Raw genomic sequence first — 18978 nt, forward strand, 5'->3', positions numbered from 1 at the left:
ACCCCCTGTATATAGCCTCCACATTGACTCTGTACCGGTACCCCCTGTATATAGCCTCCACATTGACTCTGTACCGTAGCACCCTGTATATAGCATCCACATTGACTCTGTACCGTAACACCCTGTATATAGCCTCCACATTGACTCTGTACCCCCTGTATATAGCCTCCACATTGACTCTGTACCGTAACACCCTGTATATAGCCTCCACATTGACTCTGTACCGTAACACCCTGTATATAGCCTCCACATTGACTCTGTACTGGTACACCCTGTATATAGCCTCCACATTGACTCTGTACCGTAACACCCTGTATATAGCCTCCACATTGACTCTGTACAGGTACCCCCTGTATATAGCCTCCACATTGACTCTGTACCGGTTCTCCCTATATATAGCATCTCTATTGTTATTTTACTGCTGCTCCTTAAATATTATTATTAAATGTATTTTTTCCTTTAAAACTGCATTGTTGGTTATGGGCTTGTAAGTAAGCATTTCACTGTAAGGTCTACAACCTGTTGTATTTGGCACATGTGACAAATAACATTTGATTTGATTTGATTTGATATGGAACTGGGATTTAGCTGTAAAAAAGGCCATGTGCATGTTGGCCAATAGATCCAGCTTCCTGTTCAAGCAGAAATAGCAAAACATTTGTTGTAGCCAGCCTGGTTACAGTCCGTTTTTTGGACACATCGAGCTGCAAAAGCCTATATGATGCTATAACTGCATTTATGTTGTCATATCAGCGTTATTTTGATTAGCATGTCGCTATACCTTGCCTAGTCACGCAAGCCACGCATACTCTTCAGAAGCTGTCCATTAATGCTTGGTGCTGAAACACTCACCTTCTGCGAACTGAAGGACTGCGTCCAATGATACAGTGTCATTTTGGATGGTTTGGCATTCGTGCTTTCTGTGACAGCTCCGCTCTCTTGTTGTACCTCTTGAACATCACCCTTGTAGATGAGGATTTCTTTCTCATCCTGAAATTCGGCGCTGTTTTCCGCCGCCATTTTAGCTATATGTCTGTCGCTGAGTTGTTGCTGTGTTTGGGACGGTTGTCACTAGTTACCACAGCCGCAAAGTCAAAATTGTCTATATCATAAAAATGCATGAAAACAAAAATGTGATTTTTGGACTTATTTTAAGATTATGGTTAGGCATAAGTATAGCGGTGTGGTTAAGGTTAGGTTAGGTTCAAAATCAGATTTTTAAGAAGATAAATTGTAGAAGTAGGCGGGGTTTATATATTTGTGGCTGTTGTAACTAGTGACGACCCATTGGGACGGATCGGAGCGAAGTCAGACCTCCAACCTCAGCATCACACCCCATCAGGACTGATGAATGAGAGATGAATGGGACATGCCCATGTTTGTAAGTTCCTCTCTGGAAGATCACAACTTCGAGTAGTCCTATGTCTGTGTGTTATGAAAAGCCTCAGTGGTTGTAGATCTATATTTAGATTAGCCTACGTAGTAGCTAGTTATTTACGTTTCTGTAACATGTGTAAAATAATAGCAAGAAATATCCTTCTAGTTTTATAAAATGGTCTTTGTAATTTGATAAATCGTCGCTTGTGAGAGGTTGTGTCCCATACAGCAGCTCTACGTAGTGTTGACCATTGCTCCCAGTCAACAGCAGAGGTCGCTCTTATCCACTCCTTTTTTCAAATATATTCAAATATATTCAAATGTGATACTGTGATATTGTCAGTATTGTATTGACAAATTAATAGTTTCCCTTCGACTGAAGCGAATATATTTCCATCATCTCTGAACTGATTGAATAATCAAGTTGTGTAGAATTAAGAATTCGAGTTTGACCTTATTATAGCCTATTTAAAACATGCCAGAAGCTTAGATGTTGTATTCATATATATATATATATATATATATATATATATATATATATATATAATTATTACAATTATAGGTTGACAGATTTAAGAAAATTACTTAAATACAACTGTCACAAAAATAGGCCTTCAACAGCAAAATGTACATGCTCTTTTCATTACGACATTTTGAGAGTTTTGCCTAAAATCAGCGATCTTACAGAGACTAGTTTTACAGTGACCGTATGATGGAATTAGAATACTGGTTTAATCGGATCTTTATGGATCACACAGGACATTTATATTTTACCCCCTGTTCACTCACACCTCAAAAAGAGCCATTCTGTAGAGGAAACACACACCTGTGTTAGGTAGTAGGCGCGAGTTTTTCAAAACGGCACCGACCGCTGGCAGCGGCAGCAGCAGGTTGCGACGCGGTAGCGGCAGTGACTATCTGACGGTTGCTCTGCTATTTGAACTATGTGATTTACTGGCGAACAGCGGCACATAATACCGGGGGGTAAAGCGCGTACACCCTCATAATTAGCAGTAGGGGTGGCAGTGGGAGGTTCTACTGGCGTGACGTAGAAATTGGCCGTGTCTTTCTTGTTTGGAGACTCGATGCTTCTCTCTCTCCCTCTGATCAGTGGAGGGGGGAGACGAGCTATCACACAGCGGCGGATACCGCGTGCGACTCCGGTAAATTACTCTTCCCCATTCACACCCCCACTACCCTAACCACATACACACTAACCACTTCCTCCATGCTTTTCTCTTTACATATCAACCGCACACTGCTCGTGATCACCACCACCATAATCATTGTTTCTGTTTATTTATTTTTTAGTTCTTGTGCAAAACAGAGTCATCTCTGTTTTCTCCACCTCTCCGCTCCCTGCTGGATCCCTTCTGGGGGGATAATAACACGACACCATTGAGTCAGCCTACGGCCGTAGAGTTCTGCTCCATTTCTCGGCTGTTCTGAATGACGGGCGGACGGTTCGACTTCGATGATGGAGGAACATACTGCGGAGGGTGGGAGGACGGCAAAGCCCACGGACATGGCATCTGTACCGGGCCAAAAGGCCAGGGCGAGTACGCCGGCTCCTGGTCGCACGGCTTTGAGATAGTGGGGGTGTACACCTGGCCCAGCGGGAATATGTACCATGGCTACTGGTCCCAGGGGAAGCGGCATGGACTGGGAGTAGAAACCAAAGGGAAGTGGATTTACCGCGGTGAGTGGAGTCACGGCTTCAAGGGTCGCTATGGACTCCGACAGAGCCACAATACACCTGCGAGGTACGACGGGACGTGGAGTAACGGGCTACAGGACGGGTATGGGATTGAGACCTACGGTGACGGTGGTAAGATACCCGTTATAGCCTACTGTTATAGAGGATGGACATGTTGTTTTGGAAATTGCGTGTGTGTCTCTTTTAAAAAACGCGAACCAGTGGGATCTGTCTTGGCTATCTGTTGTGGTTTGGCGTGCGAAGAGGTTCATGCACACAGAGGCCAGATAATGGACATGTGACTATAGTGTTTTTGCAGATTTATTATAGGGATGTTATTATACCTATTCACATTCAGACTGATTGGGGATTTTGACTTTAGCTCTATTACGTGCACGTTAACATGCTCGCCTTGCATGCCCCATAAAATATTTTATTTAGTCCTATAATAAATAGGTTCCCCATAATTATTTTTGATTGAATAACATCCTTATTGATTTATTTTATTATAAGCATCATTTCTAGGCTACCTGTGCTAGGTGTAAAGGTATATGACAAAATCAATTATTACGTGAACGTCTTAATTAGACATTGGGCCGCCACCAGGACAGCTTCAGTGTGCCTTGGCATACATTCTACAAGTGTCTGGAACGCTACACCATTATTCAACCTGATCTCAGAACATTTCATATGATTCTCTATGCAAATCCGAGACACTCCATGTAGTATGATATGTTGCGTTTTGTATGGTATGTATTCATTTGTGGATGTCCATCACCCATTTTGGTACAATATGTTACGAATTTGCAAAACTTAAAATATGTTATGAATTTGCAAAACATATATGTTATGAATTCTACCTAGGTGGCTAACATTAGCTAACTGGCTAATGTTAGCTAGGCTAGCAGTTAGGGTTAAGTTTAGGAGTTAGGTTAATGGGTTAAGGTTAGGGTTAGGGTTAGGGATTGGGTTAGCTAACATGCTAAGTAGTTGCTATTTAGCTAAAATGCTAAAGTTGTCAGTAACCCTCTATCTTATGTAACCATACCAAAGGTAACATATCATACTAATTAGTTTACTTTACTATGTTACGTCAGGCCTATGAGACCAGGCTGTTCCACGATAAATTCCATCGTTTGGTGTTTTTGTTGATGTCGGGGGAAAACGCTCTCAGGCACTGCTCCAGAATCTCCCATAAGTGTTCAATCGAGTTGAGATCTGGTGACGGAGACACACACACACACACACACACCCTTTAAACCCCCTATTCTCTTTTGAGACCCTCTTTCAAAGTCACTGAGATCTCTTCTTCTAATTGGAACTGGGCATTTTATACGTGATTTATACGAGGTTCATACAGAAATGGTTTGTCGAAAATGGTGTGGAAGAACATGACTGGCCTGCACAGAGCAATGACCTCAACCTCATCGAACACTTTTGGGATTAATTGGAATGTCGACTGTGAGCCAGGCCTAATCGCCCAACATCAGTGCCCGACCTCACTTATGCTCTTGTGACTGAATGGAAGCAAGTCCCCGCAGCAATGTTCCAACATCTAGTGGAAAGCCTTACCTGAGAGTGGAGGCTGTTATAGCAGCAATGTTCCAACATCTAGTGGAAAGCCTTCCCAGAAGAGTGGAGGCTGTTATAGCAGCAATGTCCCATCATCTAGTGGAAAGCCTTCCCAGAAGAGTGGAGGCTGTTATAGCAGCAATGTTCCAACATCTAGTGGAAAGCCTTCCCAGAGAGTGGAGGCTGTTGTAGCAGCAATGTTCCAACATCTAGTGGAAAGCCTTCCCAGAGAGTGGAGGCTGTTATAGCAGCAATGTTCCAACATCTAGTGGAAAGCCTTCCCAGAAGAGTGGAGGCTGTTATAGCAGCAATGTTCCAACATCTAGTGGAAAGCCTTCCCAGAAGAGTGGAGGCTGTTATAGCAGCAATGTTCCAACATCTAGTGGAAAGCCTTCCCAGAGAGTGGAGGCTGTTATAGCAGCAATGTTCCAACATCTAGTGGAAAGCCTTCCCAGAAGAGTGGAGGCTGTTATTGCAGCAATGTTCCAACATCTAGTGGAAAGCCTTCCCAGAAGAGTGGAGGCTGTTATAGCAGCAATGTTCCAACATCTAGTGGAAAGCCTTCCCAGAAGAGTGGAGGCTGTTATAGCAGCAATGTTCCAACATCTAGTGGAAAGCCTTCCCAGAAGAGTGGAGGCTGTTATAGCAGCAAAGGGGGGGACCAACTCCATATTAATGCCCATGATTATGGAATGAGATGTTTGTCGAGCAGCTGTCCACATACCTTTGGTGTATATATTTACATTATTTTGCTAAATTATTTCCACGGCTATGGGTGAGGGTGAGGGTTAAGGTTGGGTTAAGAGGTACGTATGTATGTAAGGTGAGCGCTGGGGTGAGCGCTGGGGTGAGGGTTGGGTTAAGAGGTATGTATGTAGAGTGAGCGCAGGGGTGAGGGTTTGGGTTGGAGTTGGGTTAAAAGGTATGTATGTAGGGTGAGCGCAGGGGTGAGGATTTGGGTGAGGGTTGGGTTAAGACGTATGTATGTAGGGTTAGGGTTTGGGTGAGCGTTGGAGTGAGATTGGGGTGAGGGTTGGGATGAGGGTTGGGATGAGTGTGAGCGTTGGAGTGAGGTTGGGGTGAGGGTTGGGGTGAGGGTTGGGATGAGTGTGAGCGTTGGAGTGAGATTGGGGTGAGGGTTGGGGTGAGAGGTATTTATTAGGGCTGCACGATTTGGACCAAAAATCTAATAAATAACTTAAAGCAATTTTTTAATTTTTTTTCAAAACTTGATAATTACCTCAGACGTGGTTAAAACAAGTGTAGAGAACACGGGATGGTCTTTACCACGTTTGGCACATTATCATTTTGCACACATTTTGCTCCTCATTCACGCCCCCAAAGCTTCACTCAAACCCCAGCGACATGTTTCCTCTCTGTGCTCTCTGGGGGGGGAGTAGCCTATGATGATTGCAAGCACTGACCTTTCAGTTGAAACTTCTCATCTATAAAGTGTACTGTCATACTGATGTAGGTCTTGTTTGTTCTACCGGAACAAAGGTCTGCTGTAGTCGCGTAATAATCAATAAGTGTGAGTTCTGTTTCAACTCTTCCCTTATTTTTCTTATACAGTGTTGAGATGGCGACTTGGGCAAAATACTGTTTGTACCAGATATAATCTTATATCTTCTGTCCAGCTTGTTTCTCATCTTCTTGAAGCTGTCTTTACTGACAGTATAAATAGGACTCTTCGGCTAGGTGATAGCTAGGTGATAGTTAGGTGATAGCTCGATGATAGCTCGGTGATAGCTATGTGATAGCTATGTGATAGCTAGGTGATAGCGATGTGATAGCTAGGTGATAGCTAGGTGATAGCGATGTGATAGCTAGGTGATAGCTAGCTGATAGCTCGATGATAGCTCGGTGATAGCTCGGTGATAGCTAGGTGATAGCTAGGTGATAGCTAGGTGATAGCTAGCTGATAGCGATGTGATAGCTGGGTGATAGCTAGGTGATAGCTAGGTGATAGCGATGTGATAGCTAGGCGATAGCTAGCTGATAGCGATGTGATAGCTAGATGATAGCGATGTGATAGCTAGCTGATAGCTAGCTGATAGCTAGGTGATAGCTAGCTGATAGCTAGCTGATAGCTATGTGATAGCTATGTGATAGCTATGTGATAGCTAGCTGATAGCTAGCTGATAGCTAGCTGATAGCGATGTGATAGCTAGCTGATAGCTAGGTGATAGCTAGCTGATAGCTAGGTGATAGCTAGCTGATAGCTATGTGATAGCTAGGTGATAGCTAGCTGATAGCTATGTGATAGCTAGGTGATAGCTAGCTGATAGCTAGGTGATAGCTAGATGATAGCTAGCTGATAGCTAGCTGATAGCTAGCTGATAGCGATGTGATAGCTAGCTGATAGCGAGGTGATGTCTGTGTGTCTGCGAGATGTTTTATTTTTATATGGTGTTACACTTGAAAACGCATCGGCAATAACGTAGGTGCCTGGCTATGGCTGAGGGCTTCGCTGCTGTCGGGCGCTTTTTCCACCAAACAATCGTTGTAAAGTAGGGGATGGTTCCTCTTCAAATGATTGAATAAATGTGTCGTGTTGCCTCTTGTTGTCGACACAACTCTGAGGCCCTTTTTTACACAACACTCGGTTTACCTGTAGCTGAAATACTGCCATACCACTGAAGACGAGCTGAAATACTGCCATACCACTGAAGATGAGGTGAAATACTGCCGTACCACTGAAGATGAGGTGAAATACTGCCGTACCACTGAAGACGAGGTGAAATACTGCCGTACCACTGAAGATGAGCTGAAATACTGCCATACCACTGAAGATGAGCTGAAATACTGCCATACCACTGAAGATGAGGTGAAATACTGCCATACCACTGAAGAAGAGCTGAAATACTGCCATACCACTGAAGATGAGCTGAAATACTGCCATACCACTGAAGATGAGGTGAAATACTGCCGTACCACTGAAGATGAGCTGAAATACTGCCGTACCACTGAAGAAGAGGTGAAATACTGCCGTACCACTGAAGAAGAGGTGAAATACTGCCGTACCACTGAAGACGAGCTGAAATACTGCCGTACCACTGAAGATGAGCTGAAATACTGCCGTACCACTGAAGACGAGCTGAAATACTGCCATACCACTGAAGATGAGGTGAAATACTGCCGTACCACTGAAGATGAGCTGAAATACTGCCATACCACTGAAGATGAGCTGAAATACTGCCGTACCACTGAAGACGAGCTGAAATACTGCCGTACCACTGAAGACGAGCTGAAATACTGCCATACCACTGAAGATGAGGTGAAATACTGCCGTACCACTGAAGAAGAGGTGAAATACTGCCATACCACTGAAGACGAGCTGAAATACTGCCATACCACTGAAGATGAGGTGAAATACTGCCATACCACTGAAGAAGAGCTGAAATACTGCCATACCACTGAAGATGAGCTGAAATACTGCCGTACCACTGAAGATGAGGTGAAATACTGCCGTACCACTGAAGAAGAGGTGAAATACTGCCGTACCACTGAAGATGAGGTGAAATACTGCCATACCACTGAAGATGAGGTGAAATACTGCCATACCACTGAAGATGAGGTGAAATACTGCCATACCACTGAAGATGAGGTGAAATACTGCCGTACCACTGAAGACGAGCTGAAATACTGCCATACCACTGAAGACGAGCTGAAATACTGCCATACCACTGAAGATGAGGTGAAATACTGCCATACCACTGAAGATGAGGTGAAATACTGCCATACCACTGAAGATGAGGTGAAATACTGCCGTACCACTGAAGATGAGCTGAAATACTGCCATACCACTGAAGATGAGGTGAAATACTGCCGTACCACTGAAGACGAGCTGAAATACTGCCGTACCACTGAAGATCCTTATTTGGCACCAAATCGACGTTCTCGTTAGCGCTAGCAGCACTCTGTAAAGCCCTTTTCTTTCCTCACAAGCATCTAACTACGCACTCTATACAGGGATGCTTGTGATTGGCCAGCATGTGCATGCCATGCAGAGTGAGAGAGCCCGCTTGTGGATTTGTCAGCCTCCTCTGTGCATGTAGAATGAATGAACAGAGTCTAGCGCGTCTCATTGGAGGAGGTGCCTTAGTGTAACGATCGTCTTCGGGAGAAAGAGAGGAGGACCAAAGCGCAGCGTGGTAAGTGTTCACGATGATGTTTTTAATTCAACTCAGAACACTAAACAAAAACAATAAACGAAGTGAACAAACGAAACAGTACCGTGTGGCGACAAACACTGACACGGAAGACAAACACCCCACAAACCAAAAGACAAAACAGGCTACCTAAATATGGTTCCCAATCAGAGACAACGACTAACACCTGCCTCAGATTGAGAACCATATCAGGCCAAACACAGAAAACCAACACAAAAATAGAAAACATAGATTACCCACCCAACTCACGCCCTGACCACAACTAAAACAAAGAAAATACAAAAGAACTATGGTCAGAACGTGACACTTAGTCTAGTTTCTGTTGTGTTAACGGTGTGTCAAAGACAGGAGAAAATGGCAGCATCTTGTGTTATATGGATATTGCTCGTCAATATCGCAATTTCGTTCTGAATTCGATTCATTGTGCAGCTCTAGTATGTATGTAGGGTTAGGGTTGATGTGAGGGTTAGGGTTGATGTGAGGGTTGGTGTGAGGGTGAGGGTTGATGTGAGGGAGAGGGTTGATGTGAGGGAGATGGTTGGAGTGAGGGAGAGGGTTGGAGTGAGGGTTGGTGTGAGGGTGGGGGTTGATGTGAGGGTTGATGTGAGGGTTAGGGTTGATGTGAGGGTTAGGGTTGATGTGAGGGTTAGGGTTGATGTGAGGGTTAGGGTTGATGTGAGGGTTGATGTGAGGGTGAGGGTTGATGTGAGGGTTGATGTGAGGGTTAGGGTTGATGTGAGGGTTAGGGTTGATGTGAGGGTGAGGGTTGATGTGAGGGTTGGTGTGAGGGTGAGGGTTGATGTGAGGGTGAGGGTTGATGTGAGGGTTGCTGTGAGGGTCCGGGTTGGTGTGAGGGAGAGGGTATGAGTGAGGGAGAGGGTTGGAGTGAGGGTTGGTGTGAGGGTGAGGGTTGGTGTGAGGGTGAGGGTTGGAGTGAGGGTGAGGGTTGGAGTGAGGGTGAGTATTGGTGTGAGGGTGAGTATTGGTGTGAGGATTAGGGTGAGGGTTAACATTTAGTTAAGGCTGGGGATAGGGTCAATCAATGGCACTTCCCAAAACCATTGTTACCTCTCATAGTAAAGTCACACTGTAACTTCTCATAGTAAAGTCACACTGTAACCTCTCATAGTAAAGTCACACTGTAACCTCTCATAGTAAAGTCAGACTGTAAGTTCTCAGAGTAAAGTCACACTGTAACCTCTCAAAGTAAAGTCACACTGTAACCTCATAGTAAAGTCACACTGTAACTTCTCATAGTAAAGTCACACTGTAACTTCTCATAGTAAAGTCACACTGTAACTTCTCATAGTAAAGTCACACTGTAACCTCTCATAGTAAAGTCACACTGTAACCTCTCATAGTAAAGTCACACTGTAACCTCTCATAGTAAAGTCACACTGTAACTTCTCATAGTAAAGTCACACTGTAACCTCTCATAGTAAAGTCACACTGTAACTTCTCAGAATAAAGTCACACTGTAACCTCTCAGAATAAAGTCACACTCTAACCTCTCAGAGTAAAGTCACACTAACCTCTAATAGTAAATTCACACTAACCTCTCATAGTAAAGTCACACTATAACCTCTCATAGTAAAGTCACACTGTAACCTCATAGTAAAGTCACACTGTAACCTCTCATAGTAAAGTCACACTAACCTCTCATAGTAAAGTCACACTGTAATCTCTCAGAGTAAAGTCACACTGTAACCTCTCATAGTAAAGTCACACTGTAATCTCTCATAGTAAAGTCACACTGTAACCTCTCAGAGTAAAGTCACACTGTAACCTCTCATAGTAAAGTCACGCTGTAACCTCTCATAGTAAAGTCACGCTGTAACCTCTCATAGTAAAGTCACGCTGTAACCTCTCAGAGTAAAGTCACGCTGTAACCTCTCATAGTAAAGTCACGCTGTAACCTCTCATAGTAAAGTCACGCTGTAACCTCTCAGAGTAAAGTCATGCTGTAACCTCTCATAGTAAAGTCACGCTGTAACCTCTCATAGTAAAGTCACACTGTAACCTCTCATAGTAAAGTCACACTGTAACCTCTCATAGTAAAGTCACACTGTAACCTCTCATAGTAAAGTCACACTGTAACCTCTCATAGTAAAGTCACACTGTAACCTCTCATAGTAAAGTCACACTGTAACCTCTCATAGTAAAGTCACACTGTAACCTCTCATAGTAAAGTCACACTGTAACCTCTCATAGTAAGTCACACTGTAACCTCTCATAGTAAAGTCACACTGTAACCTCTCATAGTAAAGTCACACTGTAACCTCTCATAGTAAAGTCACACTGTAACCTCTCATAGTAAAGTCACGCTGTAACCTCTCATAGTAAAGTCACGCTGTAACCTCTCATAGTAAAGTCACGCTGTAACCTCTCAGAGTAAAGTCACGCTGTAACCTCTCAGAGTAAAGTCACGCTGTAACCTCTCAGAGTAAAGTCACGCTGTAACCTCTCATAGTAAAGTCACGCTGTAACCTCTCATAGTAAAGTCACACTGTAACCTCTCATAGTAAAGTCACACTGTAACCTCTCATAGTAAAGTCACACTGTAACCTCTCAGAGTAAAGTCACACTGTAACCTCTCAGAGTAAAGTCACGCTGTAACCTCTCAGAGTAAAGTCACACTGTAACCTCTCATAGTAAAGTCACACTGTAACCTCTCATAGTAAAGTCACACTGTAACCTCCCATAGTAAAGTCACACTGTAACCTCCCATAGTAAAGTCACACTGTAACCTCTCATAGTAAAGTCACACTGTAACCTCTCAGAGTAAAGTCACACTGTAACCTCCCATAGTAAAGTCACACTGTAACCTCTCATAGTAAAGTCACACTGTAACCTCCCATAGTAAAGTCACACTGTAACCTCTCAGAGTAAAGTCACACTGTAACCTCCCATAGTAAAGTCACACTGTAACCTCTCATAGTAAAGTCACACTGTAACCTCCCATAGTAAAGTCACACTGTAACCTCTCATAGTAAAGTCACACTGTAACCTCTCATAGTAAAGTCACACTGTAACCTCTCATAGTAAAGTCACACTGTAACCTCCCATAGTAAAGTCACGCTGTAACCTCTCATAGTAAAGTCACACTGTAACCTCTCAGAGTAAAGTCACAGGGCGCGCTCAATGTTTCACCCGACCTTAAAGTCCAGACTTATTGATCTACGGTTGTCATTGTAAATAATAATGTCTTCTTAACTGACTTGCCTAGTTAAATAAAGGTTCAATATATATATTTTTTAAATGACTGTGATCTAAAGACTCTCAGACCATGAGAAACAAGATTCTCTGGTCTGAATGCCAAGCTTCACGTCTGGAAGAAACCTGGCACCATTTCTACGGTGAAGCATGGTGGTAGCAGCATCATGCTGTGGGGATGTTTTTCAGCAGCAGGGACTGGGAGACTAGTCAGGATCAAGGCAAAGATGAATGGAGAGAGATCCTTTATGAAAACCTGCTCCAGAGTGCTCAGAACCTCAGACTGGGGCGAGGGTTCACCTTCCAATGGGACAACGACCCTAAGCACACAGCCAAGACAACGCAGGAGTGGCTTCGGGACAAGTCTCTGAATGTCCTTGAGTGGCCCAGCCAGAGCCCGGACTTGAACCCGATCGAACATCTCTGGAGAGACCTGAAAATATAGAGACTTTGAGAGAGCGAGTCAACATCCAACATGACAGAGCTTGAGAGGATCTGCAGAGAATAATGTGAGAAACTCCCCAAATACAGGTGTGCCAAGCTTGTAGTGTCATACCCCAGAAGACTCGAGGCTGTAATCGCTGCCAAAGGTGCTTCAACAAAGTACTGAGTAAAGGGTCTGAATACTTATGTAAATGTGATATTTAAGTTTTTCTTTGTAATAAATTTGCAAAAATTTCTAAAACCTGTTTTTGCTTTGTCATTATGGGGTATTGTGTGTAGATTGATGTGGAAAAAATACAATTTAATCAATTTTAGAATAAGGCTGTAACCTAACAAAATGTGGAAAAAGTCAAGGGGTCTGAATACTTTCCGAAGGCACTCTATCTGGAGATAACAATTATTCAGACAGAACAATGGCAATCTACACGGACTGTACAAAACATTAAGAACACCTTTCTAATATTGAGTTGACCCCCCGTTTTGTCCTCAGAACAGCCTCAATTCGTCGGGGGCATAGACTCCACAAGGTGTTGAAAGCATTCCACAGGGATGCTGGCCCATGTTGACTCCAATGCTTTTCCACAGTTGTGTCAAGTTGGCTTGATGTCCTTTGGGTGGTTGACATCATCTTGAAAAAAAACTCTGAATGGCACACATACACAATCCATGTCTCGATTGTTCCCCCCCCCCCCCTAACCTGTCTCCTCCCTTTCATCTGAACTGATTTGAAGTGGATTTAACAAGTGACGTCAATGTGACCTTAATGTTTTGTGCACTCAGTGTATATCTGAAGTACTACCAGGTGGGTATCCTTCCCATTTAATCAATGTCCATAGTAAAGTCCATAGTAAAGTCCTGTAAATACACTATGTATACACTACTATCCACCACTATGTATACACTACTATCCACTATCCACGCTTGATATTGTTGTAGGGGATTAGTATCTTAGTTGAGACCGGTGGGTCAAATTCTTTCCGTGGCTTTTAATTCTTACTTTTAAAATCAATCAACCAGCCAACCGATCGATCTATTCACCCCCGATCTGTGGTGTCCTGTCTCTCCTCCAGGTACATATCAGGGCCAGTGGATGGGCGGGATGCGGCATGGATACGGCGTGCGCCAGAGTGTTCCGTACGGCATGGCCACTGTAATCCAGTCCCCGCTACGTACCTCCTTGTCATCCCTGCGCTCCGAGCAGAGTAACGGCGCCGTGCTCCAGGACCTCTCGGGTGACACGCCCACCGGCGGCCGCGGCGGGTTCGTCCTCAACTTCCACTCGGACAGCGAGGTGGTCACCGGGAAGAAGAAGGGTCTGTTCCGCCACGGGTCGCTGTTTGGGAGCCTCCGTCGGCTCCACAAGTCCGAATCGAAGTCGTCCATCTCCAGCAAGAAGAGTTCGGCACGCAGCGACGCCGCTATGAGCCGCATCAGCTCCTCCGACGCAGACGCCAACTCCACCATCTCCCTGGGCGACGGAGAACTGCCGGAAGAGGACCTGCTATTGGAGGATCACGTGGACGCCACCACCACCGAGACATACATGGGGGAGTGGAAGAACGACAAGCGCAACGGGTTCGGCGTCAGCGAACGTTCCACCGGGATGAAGTACGAGGGGGAGTGGCTGAACAACAAGCGCCACGGTTACGGCTGCACCACCTTCCCCGAGGGGAACAAGGAAGAAGGGAAGTACAAGAATAACGTGCTGGTGCGTGGAATAAGGAAGCAGTTGATCCCTCTAAAGAACCCCAAAACCAAAGAGAAAGTGGACCGGGCCGTGGAGGGGGCGCGGAGGGCAGGGGCCATCTCCAGGACGAAGGTGGAAATAGCAGCTTCAAGGTAGGTCCCTGGGGATGTGGGGCATGTGTGTGTGAATGTGTGTGTGTGAGAGAGAGAGAGAAAGACAGACAGAATGAGTGTTCCACCTGTAAATACACTATGCAGCATTCAGATATGCAAGATCAAAGGCCTTCCTACATTACCATTCTGCCTGGTATGACTGGTATAACTACAGTTGGGATGGAAGGCCTTCCTACATTACCATTCTGCCTGGTATGACTGGTATAACTACAGTTGGGATGGAAGGCCTTCCTACATTACCATTCTGCCTGGTATGACTGGTATAACTACAGTTGGGATCAAAGGCCTTCCTACATTACCATTCTGCCTGGTATGACTGGTATAACTACAGTTGGGATCAAAGGCCTTCCTACATTACCATTCTGCCTGGTATGACTGGTATAACTACAGTTGGGATCGAAGGCCTTCCTACATTACCATTCTGCCTGGTATGACTGGTATAACTACAGTTGGGATGGAAGGCCTTCCTACATTACCATTCTGCCTGGTATGACTGGTATAACTACAGTTGGGATCAAAGGCCTTCCTACATTACCATTCTGCCTGGTATGACTGGTATAACTACAGTTGGGATGGAAGGCCTTCCTACATTATCATTCTGCCTGGTATGACTGGTATAACTACAGTTGGGATGGAAGGCCTTCCTACATTATCATTCTGCCTGGTATGACTGGTATAACTACAGTTGGGATTGAAGGCCTTCCTACATTACCATTCTGCCTGGTATGACTGGTATAACTACAGTTGGGATGGAAGGCCTTCCTACATTACCATTCTGCCTGGTATGACTGGTATAACTACAGTTGGGATGGAAGGCCTTCCTACATTACCATTCTGCCTGGTATGACTGGTATAACTACAGTTGGGATCAAAGGCCTTCCTACATTACCATTCTGCCTGGTATGACTGGTATAACTACAGTTGGGATTGAAGGCCTTCCTACATTACCATTCTGCCTGGTATGACTGGTATAACTACAGTTGGGATCAAAGGCCTTCCTACATTACCATTCTGCCTGGTATGACTGGTATAACTACAGTTGGGATCAAAGGCCTTCCTACATTACCATTCTGCCTGGTATGACTGGTATAACTACAGTTGGGATTGAAGGCCTTCCTACATTACCATTCTGCCTGGTATGACTGGTATAACTACAGTTGGGATTGAAGGCCTTCCTACATTACCATTCTGCCTGGTATGACTGGTATAACTACAGTTGGGATGGAAGGCCTTCCTACATTACCATTCTGCCTGGTATGACTGGTATAACTACAGTTGGGATTGAAGGCCTTCCTACATTACCATTCTGCCTGGTATGACTGGTATAACTACAGTTGGGATCGAAGGCCTTCCTACATTACCATTCTGCCTGGTATGACTGGTATAACTACAGTTGGGATGGAAGGCCTTCCTACATTACCATTCTGCCTGGTATGACTGGTATAACTACAGTTGGGATCAAAGGCCTTCCTACATTACCATTCTGCCTGGTATGACTGGTATAACTACAGTTGGGATGGAAGGCCTTCCTACATTATCATTCTGCCTGGTATGACTGGTATAACTACAGTTGGGATGGAAGGCCTTCCTACATTATCATTCTGCCTGGTATGACTGGTATAACTACAGTTGGGATTGAAGGCCTTCCTACATTACCATTCTGCCTGGTATGACTGGTATAACTACAGTTGGGATGGAAGGCCTTCCTACATTACCATTCTGCCTGGTATGACTGGTATAACTACAGTTGGGATGGAAGGCCTTCCTACATTACCATTCTGCCTGGTATGACTGGTATAACTACAGTTGGGATCAAAGGCCTTCCTACATTACCATTCTGCCTGGTATGACTGGTATAACTACAGTTGGGATTGAAGGCCTTCCTACATTACCATTCTGCCTGGTATGACTGGTATAACTACAGTTGGGATCAAAGGCCTTCCTACATTACCATTCTGCCTGGTATGACTGGTATAACTACAGTTGGGATCAAAGGCCTTCCTACATTACCATTCTGCCTGGTATGACTGGTATAACTACAGTTGGGATTGAAGGCCTTCCTACATTACCATTCTGCCTGGTATGACTGGTATAACTACAGTTGGGATTGAAGGCCTTCCTACATTACCATTCTGCCTGGTATGACTGGTATAACTACAGTTGGGATGGAAGGCCTTCCTACATTACCATTCTGCCTGGTATGACTGGTATAACTACAGTTGGGATGGAAGGCCTTCCTACATTACCATTCTGCCTGGTATGACTGGTATAACTACAGTTGGGATCAAAGGCCTTCCTACATTACCATTCTGCCTGGTATGACTGGTATAACTACAGTTGGGATCAAAGGCCTTCCTACATTACCATTCTGCCTGGTATGACTGGTATAACTACAGTTGGGATTGAAGGCCTTCCTACATTACCATTCTGCCTGGTATGACTGGTATAACTACAGTTGGGATCGGAGGCCTTCCTACATTACCATTCTGCCTGGTATGACTGGTATAACTACAGTTGGGATCGAAGGCCTTCCTACATTACCATTCTGCTTGGTATGACTGGTATAACTACAGTTGGGATTGGAGGCCTTCCTACATTACCATTCTGCCTGGTATGACTGGTATAACTACAGTTGGGATTGAAGGCCTTCCTACATTACCATTCTGCCTGGTATGACTGGTATAACTACAGTTGGGATTGAAGGCCTTCCTACATTACCATTCTGCCTGGTATGACTGGTATAACTACAGTTGGGATTGAAGGCCTTCCTACATTACCATTCTGCCTGGTATGACTGGTATAACTACAGTTGGGATTGAAGGCCTTCCTACATTACCATTCTGCCTGGTATGACTGGTATAACTACAGTTGGGATCAAAGGCCTTCCTACATTACCATTCTGCCTGGTATGACTGGTATAACTACAGTTGGGATTGAAGGCCTTCCTACATCACCATTCTGCCTGGTATGACTGGTATAACTACAGTTGGGATCAAAGGCCTTCCTACATTACCATTCTGCCTGGTATGACTGGTATAACTACAGTTGGGATGGAAGGCCTTCCTACATTACCATTCTGCCTGGTATGACTGGTATAACTACAGTTGGGATTGAAGGCCTTCCTACATTACCATTCTGCCTGGTATGACTGGTATAACTACAGTTGGGATCGAAGGCCTTCCTACATTACCATTCTGCCTGGTATGACTGGTATAACTACAGTTGGGATTGGAGGCCTTCCTACATTACCATTCTGCCTGGTATGACTGGTATAACTACAGTTGGGATTGAAGGCCTTCCTACATTACCATTCTGCCTGGTATGACTGGTATAACTACAGTTGGGATCAAAGGCCTTCCTACATTACCATTCTGCCTGGTATGACTGGTATAACTACAGTTGGGATGGAAGGCCTTCCTACATTACCATTCTGCCTGGTATGACTGGTATAACTACAGTTGGGATTGAAGGCCTTCCTACATTACCATTCTGCCTGGTATGACTGGTATAACTACAGTTGGGATCAAAGGCCTTCCTACATTACCATTCTGCCTGGTATGACTGGTATAACTACAGTTGGGATTGAAGGCCTTCCTACATTACCATTCTGCCTGGTATGACTGGTATAACTACAGTTGGGATCGAAGGCCTTCCTACATTACCATTCTGCCTGGTATGACTGGTATAACTACAGTTGGGATTGGAGGCCTTCCTACATTACCATTCTGCCTGGTATGACTGGTATAACTACAGTTGGGATTGAAGGCCTTCCTACATTACCATTCTGCCTGGTATGACTGGTATAACTACAGTTGGGATTGGAGGCCTTCCTACATTACCATTCTGCCTGGTATGACTGGTATAACTACAGTTGGGATTGAAGGCCTTCCTACATTACCATTCTGCCTGGTATGACTGGTATAACTACAGTTGGGATGGAAGGCCTTCCTACATTACCATTCTGCCTGGTATGACTGGTATAACTACAGTTGGGATGGAAGGCCTTCCTACATTACCATTCTGCCTGGTATGACTGGTATAACTACAGTTGGGATCAAAGGCCTTCCTACATTACCATTCTGCCTGGTATGACTGGTATAACTACAGTTGGGATGGAAGGCCTTCCTACATTACCATTCTGCCTGGTATGACTGGTATAACTACAGTTGGGATCGAAGGCCTTCCTACATTACCATTCTGCCTGGTATGACTGGTATAACTACAGTTGGGATCGAAGGCCTTCCTACATTACCATTCTGCCTGGTATGACTGGTATAACTACAGTTGGGATGGAAGGCCTTCCTACATTACCAATCTGCCTGGTATGACTGGTATAACTACAGTTGGGATCAAAGGCCTTCCTACATTTCCATTCTGCCTGGTATGACTGGTATAACTACAGTTGGGATCGAAGGCCTTCCTACATTACCAATCTGCCTGGTATGACTGGTATAACTACAGTTGGGATCGAAGGCCTTCATACATTACCATTCTGCCTGGTATGACTGGTATAACTACAGTTGGGATTGAAGGCCTTCATACATTACCATTCTGCCTGGTATGACTGGTATAACTACAGTTGGGATGGAAGGCCTTCCTACATTACCATTCTGCCTGGTATGACTGGTATAACTACAGTTGGGA

General features: G+C 44.6%; 1 protein-coding gene across 1 annotated transcript; it reads left to right on the forward strand.

Annotated features, from left to right (window-relative positions):
• The first annotated feature begins 2490 nt into the window (after positions 1–2490).
• On the forward strand, positions 2491–14317 carry LOC120039516 (junctophilin-1-like). Its single transcript, XM_038984924.1, has 3 exons — positions 2491–2540; positions 2689–3205; positions 13545–14317. Exons 2-3 carry the CDS (start codon positions 2827–2829, stop codon positions 14315–14317), a joined length of 1152 nt encoding a protein of 383 aa, XP_038840852.1. The 5' UTR covers positions 2491–2540; positions 2689–2826.
• The last annotated feature ends 4661 nt before the right edge of the window (positions 14318–18978 follow it).

This window comes from Salvelinus namaycush, unplaced genomic scaffold (genome assembly GCF_016432855.1).
Source record: "Salvelinus namaycush isolate Seneca unplaced genomic scaffold, SaNama_1.0 Scaffold2766, whole genome shotgun sequence".
NCBI lineage: Eukaryota > Metazoa > Chordata > Actinopteri > Salmoniformes > Salmonidae > Salvelinus > Salvelinus namaycush.

What these genes read in the sequence shown, in the direction of transcription:
- LOC120039516 (XM_038984924.1), top strand. Translation starts at nt 2,827, where the DNA reads ATGACGGGCGGACGGTTCGACTTCGATGATGGAGGAACATACTGCGGA. An exon ending in TGAGACCTACGGTGACGGTG is followed by an intron (nt 3,206 to 13,544) that starts GTAAGATACCCG and finishes TCTCTCCTCCAG; the next exon opens with GTACATATCAGGGCCAGTGG.